This window comes from Leptosomus discolor, chromosome 19 (genome assembly GCF_034619465.1).
Source record: "Leptosomus discolor isolate bLepDis1 chromosome 19, bLepDis1.hap2, whole genome shotgun sequence".
NCBI classification, from domain to species: Eukaryota; Metazoa; Chordata; class Aves; order Leptosomiformes; family Leptosomidae; genus Leptosomus; species Leptosomus discolor.
Genome location: NC_141409.1, coordinates 9,493,617 through 9,507,995, shown reverse-complemented (window position 1 = coordinate 9,507,995; position 14,379 = coordinate 9,493,617). Strand labels below are relative to the sequence as shown.

The 14,379-nt window shown below is 45.0% G+C and overlaps 1 protein-coding gene across 1 annotated transcript in view; it reads left to right on the top strand.

Moving 5' to 3' along the window:
- The first annotated feature begins 195 nt into the window (after positions 1-195).
- Positions 196-14,379, top strand: part of DDX31 (DEAD-box helicase 31) — a 49,831-nt gene continuing 35,647 nt past the window's right edge. The window contains exons 1-14 of the mRNA XM_086475550.1: positions 196-270; positions 1,806-2,059; positions 2,253-2,328; positions 2,793-2,836; positions 3,283-3,353; positions 3,953-4,017; positions 4,871-4,915; positions 6,480-6,521; positions 8,235-8,299; positions 9,122-9,241; positions 9,631-9,737; positions 10,491-10,726; positions 11,058-11,234; positions 13,893-13,952. Coding sequence (XP_086331676.1) covers positions 196-270; positions 1,806-2,059; positions 2,253-2,328; positions 2,793-2,836; positions 3,283-3,353; positions 3,953-4,017; positions 4,871-4,915; positions 6,480-6,521; positions 8,235-8,299; positions 9,122-9,241; positions 9,631-9,737; positions 10,491-10,726; positions 11,058-11,234; positions 13,893-13,952 — 1,437 coding nt within the window. The remainder of the gene's footprint in view (positions 271-1,805; positions 2,060-2,252; positions 2,329-2,792; positions 2,837-3,282; positions 3,354-3,952; positions 4,018-4,870; positions 4,916-6,479; positions 6,522-8,234; positions 8,300-9,121; positions 9,242-9,630; positions 9,738-10,490; positions 10,727-11,057; positions 11,235-13,892; positions 13,953-14,379) is intronic.

The window sequence follows — 14,379 nt, the reverse complement described above, 5'->3', positions numbered from 1 at the left end:
GCCCGGCGGCGCGGGCAGGAGGGCCGGGCCGGGCCGAGCCGAGCCGAGCTCCTGCAGCGGAGCGGCTGCGGCCGAGAGCCCCGGGCGAGCGGCTGTTCCCACGGGGCGGCCCCGTGTCCGCCCCCCCTCCGCCCTCGCGGGCTGGGCCCGGCCCCAGGGGCGGCCCCGGGGCCCTGCGGGAGGCAGCGGCGGGCCATGGCGGCGGGCGGGACGCTGCTCCTCAACCTCAGCTCGGAGCCGCGGGGCCGCGGGCCCGGCGCCCCTAGCCGGGTAGGTGTGGCCGGGGGAGGCGGGGGGCCCGGCCCGAGGCGGCCGTCGCTCTGCCGGGACCCGGGGTGCCGCTGCGGGCCGAAACCGCGGCTCGCCCTGGCGGGGGCGGGGGGGTGTGCACCGGCTGGGGGCTGGTCCGGGGTTAGCGGGCCGGGCGGGAGTCAGCGTCGAAAAAGTTATTAGTTGGAGCTTTTGGCTTTCCCACCCCCCGCGACGTGGTTGATACCTGCGCAGGGGCTGGTGCCTCGGGGGGGACACGGGCCCGGCCGCCGTGGGTGGTGGTTGTGGAGGGGGGAGCGGGTGGGAGGCGGCAGGTACGAGCTTCTCTTTGGCCGGGCTGCGCTGGGATGGCTCTGCGCTTTCCTGACGGCTTTTGACTTGTTGGGGGCTCTCCCTAATTTAGAGATGCTTTGAAATGCTGCCAGGGAGGGGAAGAAGTATTTCGGAGTAAACCCCTCATTGTGGGAGTGCTGTGGGTTGCGGGAATAGGTGCTTTACTCTCCTAAGTTTGAGCAAAGGAGAACAAGAATGAGTTAAATAGTATAGTTATTGTTACAGTGATTCTGGGTTGTTTGAATTGTTAGTCTTCATTTTTAAATCGTTCTTAAAATATTGTGCAGAAGTATGTGAGAGTTAAGTGTTTGCCAGGATTTACCCTGATTATATTAGGTACTTTGAGGTAGGGCACCGCCCCCATGATTTTTCTGATAGTGGATGTTGGTGGAAGGAGGTTGGTTTTTGGTTGTTTGTCAAAAAATGTGAAGAGACAAGTGAAAAAAGCAATAGAGCCTGAAAACAAAATGGTTCATAGGAGGACAAATAAAGTCAGAGTGTGCAACCTAGGAGTGGGGAAGAGAGAGGAAGAAAGTGGAGCAAGATTGCGCTGGGGTTTCACGCGTTTCAGGATTTTTGCTGTCATGTCGGGAAAAACAAGTTCATTGAAAAAGGGCTGGGGAACACTGAAGAGCTTTGGGGACCAAAGGAAGTTAAATTTCATTTTCTTCACTGCTCCTGGAGGGATAGGGGGAGAACTAAAGTTTTTCTTAAGATGATTGGAAGATCAGTAAAATAAATGGATTGCTGCAGAAGAAGAAATAAGGAGTTTAGAAATGCTGAAAGTTGTCAGAAGCATAAGTTGGAGTGAAGTATAGGCCATTCCTCCTGCCCCCGGAAAGAAGGAAGCCTACAGGGATGGCTTTAATGTAATCAGGAGATCTGTAGAGCTTTTGAGAGAGGTTTTTAGGGTGTGTTCTGCTCAGTTACTGCAGAAGCTAGATGAAATCCTTTAGAGATGAGCACTATGTATGACTTTAGATTTCTCTTTGCATTTCAGTAGCATCTCAGGCATGGCAGTGAATCTGTTGGGAACCGTCTAGCTGCAGAAATCAAACTTAGTTTCTTTAGTCATGGGGCATGGGATTCCAAAAATAAGGGATCTGTCTGTGGGCCGATGTTTATGTTCAACATGATCTCATGTTGTTAATTCTTAGTCATTAATGAATTCCTGCTATCTGGTTTGTTTGTTAACATGAAAGCAGTCTAGGGCTCTGAAAAGAAAGCTCCAGTCACCACAGGGAAACCCACCTTTGAAACGGAAACGCAAACCATCGCTAAACACCTTCAAGAAATGTGCTACGGAAGCTGACATCAAGGAGAAGGGAAGTTCATCACAAAAATCGCTTCCTAAGAAGCAGTTGACTGACAACCAAAATGAAAGCCAGAAAAGCAAACCTTTCATTAAGACGTCCAGCCTGTTTAGAAACAACCCTGATATCCCCAAAATTCACAGGTATTTTAGACAAATGGGAGGAAAAAAACCCTTTCAATGCTTTGAAATTTAGTGTCTTGAATTCTTGCCCTTGCTTGGGCAAAGCACTTGCTTGGTACATGTAGTTTCATTGCTGTTCTCATAAAATAGTATGGTGTCATTTTTAACCACACCATGTGCTTTGGTTTGGTTTGGTTTGTTTCCCCTGACTCAGAAAAGCAGTGGAGCAGGTGCAAGAAGATGTTTTCACTACAGATTCTTTTAGCCAGCTGGACCTCCATCCGCATCTGGTGAGTGGCAGGAAGGCTGTCTGCCTTGAAACATGGTTTTTTGGCTGGGGAGCGGGTTCGAGAGCTCAGAGGTGCACCTATATTCGTGGTGGCTTGGACAGGCTTGGCAGTACTTTGACTGATTTTGTTGCAGTCTCTTAGCTCAGTGTGCTGGTCTGTGTCCTGACCTGTCCCCAAACATGCTGTCCCAGTACCCTTCACTGTTTACTGTTGTAATACAAAAAAAACCCACAGAAAAAACTGTTTGGGAGTGCAGTATTTTAACAAGTGTGATACTTCATGATGTACCAGCAATGGTAAGAAGTATTTCAGGACATGGGAACTTTTGCATCCAGTTTCCCTGGACCAGTAATGTAGAGAATAAACATCAGTTTTCTGGCTTTTGCTCTGTCTTGTACTACAAAAGTAACGAAAGGAACAGTTTGACAACAAAACCTGTTTACTGCTCTTTCTTATATCTCTAGATCTCCACAATAAACACTGTCCTAAAGATAACTAGCATGACCAGGTAAGCAAAGTCATATAAAAACTTTACACTTCACTACCCCTTGAAGCCAGTCATCTGTGATGGTTTCATTATATGTAATTGATTTTTGAAGACCACAGTACCTGTTAAGCTGTCCCATTTGCCATAGGGTTTGTTGCTTTCAAAATTTGGAGTGAGAAATAACCTGTAAGTTCCACAGCAAGTTAAGTGTCGCAGCTGGAGGTGGAACCTTGGAGTCCTGCCTTCTAATTTGGTACTTGAATTGTAAAATCATCTTTTTTCAGTTTGTCACATCTGATGCTTATCTAGCAGCTTTCCTTAGAAATCACCTCTACTGATGTAGTTACACAGCAGAGATGAATGTGTGGGATTTGGGGTAAACAGTGGTGAAACAGTCACTGTATGTTTAAACCTTAGGATTCTGTCCTGCGTTGCATTTGTGTTTCCTAACCTGTTTTGTTACGCAGTGTTCAGAAGCAAACAATTCCTGTGCTCCTGCAAGGCAAAGATGCTCTAGTGAGATCTCAGACTGGTTCAGGTCAGTATTTAATTGTCAGCCTCCTTCCCTAGGGCATGTTGAACTGGATCCTAAATGCAGAACCAAAAGCTCGTGTTCTCAGTACAGCTCGTAAGAGTGACAGGCTGGGAAGCCTGGCATGGGGCCGCCGTGACACAGACAGATGCTGTGCAAAGTTCTGTAACAGCGCAGTGGTGGGACTGAATGTTGATGTGCAGCTGCCAGCCGTTGCACGTGGGCCTCTTCCAAGGCTTGTGCTGGGGATGCGGATCCAGGAGGCCAGCAGAGCTGAACAGCGCATGCTCCTCCCCTACAAACTTATGTGCTTGCTCTACAGCAAAATATGTCTGGATGTCTCATTCCTTGGGTGGGTGGGAATTATTTAGATAGATCTTAGTGGGATACCACCACCTCTTTTGCTTCAATTTAACCCTTTGGTGAATTGCCTATCAGTCTTCCATTCTGGAGACTTTCTGTTTAAAACTTTTCCAGACTCTGACCTCAGTTTAAGAATGGCAGGATGAAAGGTACTTTAATTTGCTGGAGTGCTGTAATTGCCACATTTTCTTTTTGATGGAAAGTCTTCCAATTTTCTCCTTTTTTTTTTCTTCTTTTAAAAGGTAAAACTCTGGCCTATGGGATTCCACTTGTACAGTCTTTGCAAGGAATGAAATCAAAAATACAGGTAGGTGCAACAAGGTTAAATATATTTGCTTTTGATATTAAGATTAGTAAAAATAAAATCCAGCTCTTAACTTGTAGTCATCACTGTCCTTTCTTGCTACAAAGGTCAAACGGTCTCTCTTCCCCTTTATTTGTGCACGTGGCTTATGTGATCCTGCCGTACTGCTGAGATACAGTGGATACAAGAACGATGTTACACATTCCCCACTACTTCATGCAGTAGGCTAAAATGTAAATGGGTAAATTGTCAGGTTTGGAGAAGGTAAAGTGCAGAAGAGGCAATGGTCGGGAAGCTGGGAGAACTGAAAACAAAGGTTACTGCCGTGTCTTTAGGAGTGATAAGTTTCTAGTCTTTGACATGGAGTGAGATTTGATAATTGCTCCCAGTTTGGATCATCTGGTTGACCAGAAAATGCTGCTGCAGATCTGCCATCTCCTGTGTGTTTTATGGAAAGAGATCGTCCTGGCTTTCCTTGTGGATTAAAATGTTTCCAGCCCGTCCTGAATTGTTGCTTTCTGCAGCTGCTGCCTGCAGATGGTTGCTGTGCCTCAGACATGGGAGTATTTCTGCAGCTTGGAAATACGAGATTGAAGCAATATGTATGTGGAATAAAATGTTGGGTATGACTGTGAGCGGGTTTCCAAGCAGGAAAGAGAAGGCAATGCAGTACTGATATTTGAAGAACTTGGTTTTTTGAAAAACTGTGAGGGGGAATACCCCAAACAGTTGTGTACAAACTTGTACTAAAACCCTTCACAATTCACTCTGTGGCTGATAGCAGTTAGACGTGGAAGTGCTCTGTTTATCAGTGCTACGTTCTTCTTAGTGGACCTCTTGTCTTCTCTGTTTGCAGCGCAGTGATGGGCCTTATGCACTCATATTAGTCCCAACAAGAGAGGTAGGTGGCCTTTCTTTCTTCTGATTCTGTCTGAATCTGAGTGTTTGAACACAGATTTTTAGTGTGTAGTTGTGGGTCCACCAGGGACTGTCTTGGGAAGCGTCTGTCCTTTTGCTCAGATCTCACCCTCATGAGAAAGAGCGTTTGCTCTCTGGGTTCGTGTTGTCATTTTTGTTCAGTGCCATACCAAAGTAAGGAAGAAGGAACCTCGAAGTTTTCCTCATGCAGTTGGAAATAATTGTGTAGACTGGAGCAACTCTCTAGCTCAGTGCGTGGGAGGGAGAAGCTTGCCTAGCTCACAGAGGGGCGAGTAAGTAAAAGCAATGAAATGAGCTTTGCAAATATGTAGGTTTACACAGACGTTTCATTTTTAAAGCCCTTTTTTCAAATCCATAAGTGAATGCTGAAGATGAGGCTTGCCAAGAGTTGGTTTCTCCACTGAACTGTCTTGTATTTGATTTATATTATTTGCAACTGCAAAGGATATCAACGTTTTTTTTTGGTATGTCAAATGATGGTAACTTCCCAATAGAGAATTGATTGCAGGTATCTAGTTTGGGGCACAATATTTTATGCAACATGCAGTGCAATATCTCAGCTCGGTTTCATGAAAGGAGAAAGCTCTGAAGCTATTTAAATTTTTACAGCAGGAAACTTACTGCCTCTCTAGGATGCTGTATGAATAGTAAGCATGCATGAAACTGTTTGTAAGCTTGTTTTAATTATCTGCTATTGAGTTGGCAGATAATTAGTAATTAGAGTTGAAGATCATTTGTGATTATAGTTGGTAATACATTTACTTTGTATTGAAAGCAACAGCCTTTCTTGAGAGCTTGGCAAATGATGGTACGTAGCTTGTGTAGTCAGAACGTTTAAAATAGTTTTATTCCCATAACTAAGCCCTGCTCACATGCTTCTTCCATGGATCAGTCAGGGTGGCACCACTGCCTTTCTTGGTGGTCTTCGTTGCCACAGCAGAAATGCTTGTCAACAGCACGTGAAACCCAACAGCTGAACGCTTCCTACTGACCAGAGACGTAGGTGTGCAAGCCGTGTGCATAGCCTCTGCTCTGCTGGCTGGGGAACGGGAGGTAGAAGGAGCCAGTGGTATGATCACCCTGTGGGTCAGGTGAGGGAATAACGTGGTCTGTCCTGACTGCCAGAAGGTGGCTAACATTTCCTTTTCATAGTGGTTTTCTTCCAGAAATTGTACTGGTTTTCCTTTTACTCTTCCAGTGGAGCAAAGTCTTTTGTGACTTCAGCTTATTTTCTCCCTGGGCCGTTGACAGAAGCCAGCAGAAGTCACTATTGTCCTGAGAGCTGGCTTGTGGAGCTGAACCAATAGAGAGGTTTTTGAACAGGTCCAGATATAATAGAAGAAAGATTACGCAGGACAATAAAATAATAATTAGCTTCTAAAAGGAAGAATTAAGGATGTGTTTAGAATTCTGATGACACGCATAACTGGGTTAGCTTAGAGATTTTTGAGCCAAAGGGGCTTGTAATCCATCTTTGTAGTCTGGGAACTTCTTCAGAGCTTACTTTCTTTTGTTGTTTTCCATAGCTGGCACTCCAAAGTTTTGATACAATGCAGAAACTACTTAAGGTAAGAATTTGATACTCTGTGTTGTTCTTATTCCTTGAGCCTCTTGCTGTAAGATGCTAAGCAACTTCAGTTCCTGTGACTTCAACTGGATGTTTAAGGAAATCCAGCATCTGGCGAGATACATGGTCCTTAAAGATAAATCTGTTTGTCTTTAAGTGTGTGATTTCCCTGTGGCATGTTTTAAACTATTACATGAACAATTAAGTGGTTAATTATAGCACCTTAGTTGCATGTTTTCATAAACAAGTGTAGTTGATTTTCACAGTGGTTTGTTTGTAGCAGTGCCTACCATTGTTTCAGTCTGAGAATGGAAACTCTCACTGTGACAAGTGCTCTTTTACTGAAACTAATACTAGACAGATGGGTTTCAGATGGGGAGTAGAACTTGGTGAACTGCTTTGCCAGTTGAATGGCTGGAGAAATTAGAAGGCTTTTAAAATCATTAAGTGATAGCGCTTTCCTTTTAATTGAGGCAGAGTATCTTACTGTGGGGCTAGAAGGTATCTAAATCATTTATCTGATCCATATTCCCACGCCCTCTCCTGGTTTTGTCCTTGAAATAAGGCGGCACTTTCCAAGTGCTTTTTAGTGCTGAAATTGCCAAGTGAAATTTTGTTGTGTCGTGCTGAGGTTTAAAGTACTTCAGCCTTCTTCCATAGTAATTAGAGGTTGTTTTGAGTGGAATTTTGATGTTCTTTGAAGGATGAAGTCAGGACTGACCCCCTTAATTTTTCTTTATTGTGTACAATGGGTAGTAACCATGAAGTCCAGTGTAAACCGTCAAAGCAGAAGATTTAGATCGTGGTCTGAGTGGACCTTGGAAGGGCTGGACGGCTGGAGGATGTAACGTGATTATGTAGTTCCTGAGAGACAAAAAGGCTGGCTGAGCCGCTCCTGACGTGGTTACTCTAATGCCAACTGCTAAGGTTATATTGCCTGGATCTTGCTTAGACATCCTTCTTATTTTAAACCTCGGAAAGAAATGCTTTTTGTAGAAACTATTTTGTTGGAGCGTTTCTGGCAAGCAGTGACCTCAGCAAACTTAAGCCTGCTTTACCCGTCACGCATTTGTGCAGTCCTTACAAGCGGTGCTCCGCTTCTGTCCTGCGTTCCCTCTCAACTGAGGCAATGGCAGTACTGTGCTTTGATTGTCTCCCCTGTAAATATTGGGCAATATTTGATTCGATGAAGGGCTGGCCCTCATTAAAGTAAGTTGCAAAAACTCCTGCCAGCATCAGTGAGACTGACATTAAATGTTCATGGGCATGGTGACTGCGTGAGTGTAGATCTGTGTATGTACATATAAACTTCGTAGGCCCTATGTTTTTCTTACATTTTCCTTGGCCACAGGAAGATACTGCTTAAAGGCAAGATGAAGCAATAGCAGCATTGTAGCTTGTCTTTGAACATTCAGGCTACATGGGCAGAAGGAAAAGAAATATTATGATGGGATTGGAAGTGGTGTAAAAATGATTGCCTTTCTGTTTTCCTGGATGATGTGGGAAGCAAGTTACGTGGCTAGAACTGAAGGTGCCGTTGATATGTAGCTGTGGGTGAGAGGGTGCATGTGGACTGTGTCTGTTAGATCAAATCAGATGCATGCTGCTGTCAGCCCCCGGCCTTTCTCTTTTTGCCAAGGAACATAATTTTTGGATTAGGCTCTGTCTCTTTATTAAGAATAATCTGTATTGGTCTTGGTTTTCCTTTCTGTAGCCATTTGCCTGGATTGTGCCTGGAGTGCTAATGGGGGGAGAAAAGAGAAAATCAGAAAAAGCCAGGTAGGAAGCCAGCTTCTTAAATTGTATTTTGGGTTCTTCTGCTCTACGGTGGTTTTATCTGTTACTCTTCTTTAGAGTGCTTTTCTTGCTGGGAGAGAGGATTGTGAGTTTGGATCAAGCTGTGATCCCCCTGGATCTTGCACAGACGCAGTGACTGGGTCAGCAGGAAGTATTTGCTTCCCCCAGTTGGATCCATTTCTAAAATGTTGATGAGCCCTCTGAGCAGATGATCTCTCTTGTGACAGTATTTTTTTTCCTCTTCTGACAAACACCTGTATTTGCTTACCACCGAGTGCTGTCTGCAGTATTTGTTATGGGGGAAATTGCTTTCTAGAGAAGAGATTTCCTGGTGTTAAAAATATCTATCTTTTCCCATTTCATGAATTGAATTGTAAGCTGGTAATCCAAAATGGAATTTTCATTTCTGTCTATATAAGCATACACAAAAAGAAGTTTACTCTTGACAGTAAAAAAAGTACTCAATTAGAAAAGAAAACCTAGCTTGAGTGGTTTAGATATTTTATATTATTAGTATTTCTTTCCACCCTGTCCTTATCACTGAGCATGCCTCTGAGTATCAACGATGATCAAGGATAAAACTTAGCTGCGCAAGAAATTTCCATTTTAATCAGTGAGAAAGTACTGTCCCTGCTAATTTTACTATGGCCATGATTTTTTCCTCTGTGGGTTCCAGTTCCTCACTTTGGGTTCCTATGCAAGAGTTACTGCTAACCTGTACTTTTTTTTATTGTTTCTTTTTTGTGTGGGTGGGTTTTTTGTGGGGTTTTTTATTTTTGTTTGTTTGTTTTTTAATCTAAACAGATTACGAAAAGGAATAAATATCCTCGTTTCAACTCCTGGTCGCCTGGTTGATCACATCAAGTCCACAGAATGTATTCATTTCCGTCGCACTCAGTGGCTGATTATTGATGAAGCAGACAGGTAAACTTCCAAGTGTTTAGGTATGGAAAGTAATTATGATACCCTCTGCATCATAATCCACTAAATATTAAAAAAAAAAAAAATGAGAGAGCACACGCACAGTCTTAAACCATTTGTACTCCTTGGCCTCAGCCAAGCACCAGATGTCTGGAATTAGGAAGAAATGTCCCTTTTGGACAGATTATTGTACAATTATTCATTGCAGAGATTCTCTGTGTACTCTGACATGTCTGACCCTGGCAAAAGTTGAAGATGGGACATGAAGCTAGACAGGCCAAAGATCTGATCAGCTCTAGCACGTCCCCTGTTCCTACCTGGCTCGTGATACATTAAGACTTTCTCCTCATTCCTTCCTACAGCATCTTTCATCACCTCTGCTGTTTTTATAGGATCCTGGACCTGGGCTTCGAGAAGGATGTAGCTGTGATACTCAATGCTCTAAATGCCGAGAGAGAGACACGTCAGAATGTCCTGCTCTCAGCCACCCTCACGGAAGGTAGGTTATAGACAGATGGTGTCTTTTAGCTGAATAATGCACAGGCAACTGCAAAATAGTTGGTTGAGACTGATTAGGTTACAGCCCAGTCTGAAGCCCTCTGCAGAAGTGGAATAATGCCTGTTGGTTTCTTGGGGCTTATGACACTTGTCCTTCGCTACTGGCGTTTCTGTCGGTGTATATACTGACATGGATGTGGATCTCACGTCTTATGTATGTCTCACAAATTCCAGAGCAAAGTCACCATGAACCTGGGAAGCACTGGTTGGTTTGTTTGCTTTACAAATACAGAATTAAGGCAAAAAGCTAACGACAGAACAGGACAGCTGTTGTGTGATTTGCTCAGTATCATACAAGTCAGTTGCTGAGACAGGAGCTGAGCCAGGCTTCATGACACTTGCGCTCTTGGTAGAGTGAAGATCTGTTGGGCTTTTTCCACACGCACATTTAAAAAACAGGACTGCCAAATGCTGTCTATCTGATCAAGACATTTATGTAATGTAGAATAGCACAGTTGGCCGAAGTAGTATCTTGTGATCCTTTTGGTGAAGTCCACACCAACTAAGCCTGGCTAACCCCTGAAAAGTCTGAAACTTATGGAGGTGTTCTGTCTGAGGCATGGCTTTTCAGTCCCTTGCCCTTCACTGCTTTTCATGGGAATTGTTTGTTGGTTTTTTTATGTGACCAGACCATTGCCCTTCCCAGCAGCGCCCCAGACTGGGCCTCATGTGTTTTTCATTTTCTGTGGTTTAGGAGTAACACGACTGGCCGATATCAGTTTGAATGATCCCATCAGGATTTCCATAGCAGATGAAGTCCAGAAGGTGCTCAAGCCAGCATCACAAACGGATAGACAAGCCAGTAGTTCATCCAACTGCATGGACCAGGAAAACTTTGCTATTCCAGAGAAGCTCAAGCAATATGTCATGATAGTCCCCAGCAAATTGAGGCTTGTCACATTAGCGGCTTTTATCCTTGAGAAATGCAAGGTGAGACACTGTTTGCATTCATATTGCTAAGGAGCCCTTTGCCCTTTCCAACTCCTTTATCTGTTACTCTGTCAAGGATTAGATCTGGGGCTTTGAAGTGCATCTAGTGTACAGGGAGCCACAAGAGAGCTGAGGTACTACTGTGCCTTTCATGCTGGCAGTGAGATACCTGCACAGCATGTACTCGTTCTTCTTTTGGTGTCAAACTGTGTAATCCTTTCCTGGTTAATCATATCTCCGGGAGTGGAAGCCACGTAGATCTTATCATGATCAGGGAATTGGGAGAGGCCTGTGGAAATGATCATGTGCAATTTTCTTCTTGTTCTTCCAGTTTGAAAAACACCACAAGATGATCATCTTTTTCTCCAGCTGTGAACAAGTGGAATTCCACTATGAGCTCCTTCTAAAGGTCCTTTCAGGAGGGCTAGAGTCAGAACAACCTCAACATTCATCTCTCTCCTCTGCATGCTTACAGTTTCTACGACTGCACGGCAGCATGGAACAGGAAGTAAGCATTCTCAAAATGTCAGGATAGGCAGTTTTATTCCTTATTCCCTATGATTTATTATGTGGTTATTTTGGGGAGGAGGGCAGAGGAGGGGACAGAGTCATTTCACCTCTAGGGGCCTCACTCTTCCATCTGCTAATGAGACTAAGAATATTGTCCCACTTCTAGAAAGTGCCTTGGTAGCTACATCTGAAAAACACAGCCAAAGAGGCAAGAGGTGTTGTTTCAGCAGGCTGAGGCAGCCGTTCTGTATTCCCAGTGGGTGCACTTAAACCACTTATGTATCCATGGTTCTCTCTCATGCGGTCAAGACAGGCTTTTAATGCCAAAGGAAAACCTCATCCAAGCCCCAGAAAATTACTACCCGATAAGTTGCCCTCACTAGATGAGGATGGAGCAGTTTGGCTTTCGTTTTGAAGAACAGTGTCTTGACAGGCTGCTTTTTTGCCCTGGGATGGAATAATAGCAATATAACAGTGATTGCCCAAAACAGGTCTGGGTTTTAGCCGGATAGGCCTGGGTGATGAGATTGGAGCTTGCTACAGAGGGCTGAGAGGCCAGGAGAAGAGTGTCAAATGACCTGTCACTACAGCATTTCTCTCAATAGCTGAGGGACCTCCCTTGAAAGTGCAGCTCCTGATCTTGCCCTTAGTCTGTGATGGAGAGCGTTACCGCTCCACCCTGAGCTGCACAGCGGAGATGGTAAATGAATAAAGCTCTTCTGATGAAGCAAGAGGTGAAGAGCCATTGTTTTTCTCACTCATTCCCATCCTGTGGAGACCAGAAACATGTGCTTTGCTGTCCCTGCAGTCTGGCCTTTCCTCAACCTGCCTGCCTGAGCGAGTGAGCAGGCCTGGTCTGGCCCAACTCTACCCTGACCAGCTGTTAAGCCAACAGAACACCACTAAGTAGCTGGCACCAGGGGAAGGGTTTTGCCTTTTTAGTACCCAGTGTGTAATTAGTGCTTGATGTCTTCAAATTAAGAGCATTAATGGAGCTAAATTGTGGATCCCATATGGTACTGCTGAGCACGGCTGCTGTCATTGTCAACAAGATACAGCTTGCTCTCTTCTTTAGTTTTTGTCAGCAGAGGGTTCAGCGTGTCGGCAAGGCCCAAATTTCCCTTCTTCCCTAGAACAGTACCTCTAGCTGGGAGTCAAGTATGTGAGGTTTCTATATCATCAACATAACAGGGCATTCACTTAACTCCTAGCTAGAACTTTGAGGAGGAAGGCTTGAAACATGGAAGCAAGGATATTTTGGATGAAGGAAGCAAAAGGGACAGGAAGGAAATGGATACGGTGTTTCTGAGGCCAGAGACAGCCTGAGCTCTGAAAAGGAGAAGAGTAAACGGAATGAGATCAAGGGAGTGTGAGTGTGCGGTTGTTTTCCACAGCTAAGGAGAGGGAGTGTGGGTGGATAGGTGGTACTGGCAAGCTAGTGCTCGGAGATTGACTTGTGTGATAGCAAATATTGTTGTGATGTAATGTGGGTTGGAGAATCGGTTTCTGTTGCTTTTATCGTGGAAGAACCACACCCCAGAATAGTTAGTTTAACTAACTGGAGTGTGCTTAGGAAGGTTTTGTGACTGACAAAGCAGGAGGCATTTGAAGGTAGGTGAGGAGCTGTACTGGCAGGTTCCTGCAATTCTGGAGCTCAATGGCTCAAAGACTGCTGGGGAGGTAGTTTGGGATGTGGGGGCTGTGGATAGCCCTACCTGGGAGCCTGAGCTTGTGTTAGAAGTGGGGGCTGTGGGAATTCTGCTGGTGCAGGCCAGCAATGAGGACAAGGCTGAGGAGCACTTGCCTCTGACACTCGTGGGAAGGAACAACATCCATCCCAGGGCCAGCGGCCCTGTTGGTGGCCCTCACCAGTACAAGGCCTTTTCTTGTGGGAAGGCCATGGGAGGGTGCCCCGGGAGCTCTGCGGCAGCTATGTGTGGGGCCCTGGAGTCCTGCCTCCTTACTCTCTTGGGCAGGGGTTTCTGGCCATGATCTTGCCTCTCCCGCCCTCTTAGTTTGAAGACTTACCCTACAACAGTTCACACAAGCAACTGTGCAGCTGAGCATCCCTGGTACTTAATAATTACACAGTCAGTCCGGTGACTGTCTGCATGCCCCATTGGGCACATGATGAGGCTGATCTCTTGTGATGTGATTGTATCACTGTGTCAAGAAAATGGGCTTATCCTGCCCATTGTGTGACTGGATGGACAGCAGTTAAGATGTCCAACTTTTTCTTGCAGTCACAAAAGCCTGTGTTGCCCGTAAAGCGTGCCAGCTCGTCTGTTGCTGCTGCCTAATCTTTTGTGGTTCCCTTCTCTATCCAAAACAGTTCCTGCTTTTTGACGTACACAGACCACGCTCCTGTGCAAACCCTGGAGGTGTTGGCTGCTTTGAGTTGACCAAATGCATTCAGGCTTGCCCCAGACACTGTGCCTTCCTACCTGGGACCACACCTGTATGCCATAGGTTTATTTTTTTTTCCATTTGCAGGAAGAGTCTGACTGGAACTTGTGAAGTCAATTCCTTTGCTTTTGAAGCTGTACCTGATAGAGTGAACAAGGCATAGTTGTTAAATCATTACATTATCTGGTTTGCTTTATGTTTGATTGTGACGTGCATAAGCTCTCTTTGTTTTTCTGTTTCAATCCTCTAGGAAAGAACAGAGGTCTTCCAGGAGTTCCTAAAATCCAAGACCGGCGTCTTGCTTTGCACTGTAAGTAACTTAGAGTCCGTTTGCCGCTCCGCGCTAATGGGCCTGTCTGATACCTAATGGTAGAACAGAGGATTTGGCACTGAGCTCCAATGCCAGCTCGCTGTCTGACCTTGAGGAAAGTCATCTCCTTTTTCTGCATCTTGCATGTTAAATAAGGACTAGTGCCCTCTTTGTAGGCTGTTCTATCATCTTTTGCTGCAAGGTACCGTATACAGAAAAAGTGTATGTCTTATACGAGAGGCCTCTAAGTATTTTGCATGGTCTTCTGTCTGGAAAAATGGGTTCATTTGAAGCTGGAACCTTGCCTTCTACATGCAGTCAGTAGAATGCAGTCCTAATTTGTAGTATGCCCCATGACTGCCAGGTAAATTGGATGTAATGTGATATTTCCCATCTTAATGACTACCCCAAGGTTAAAAACAGAAAC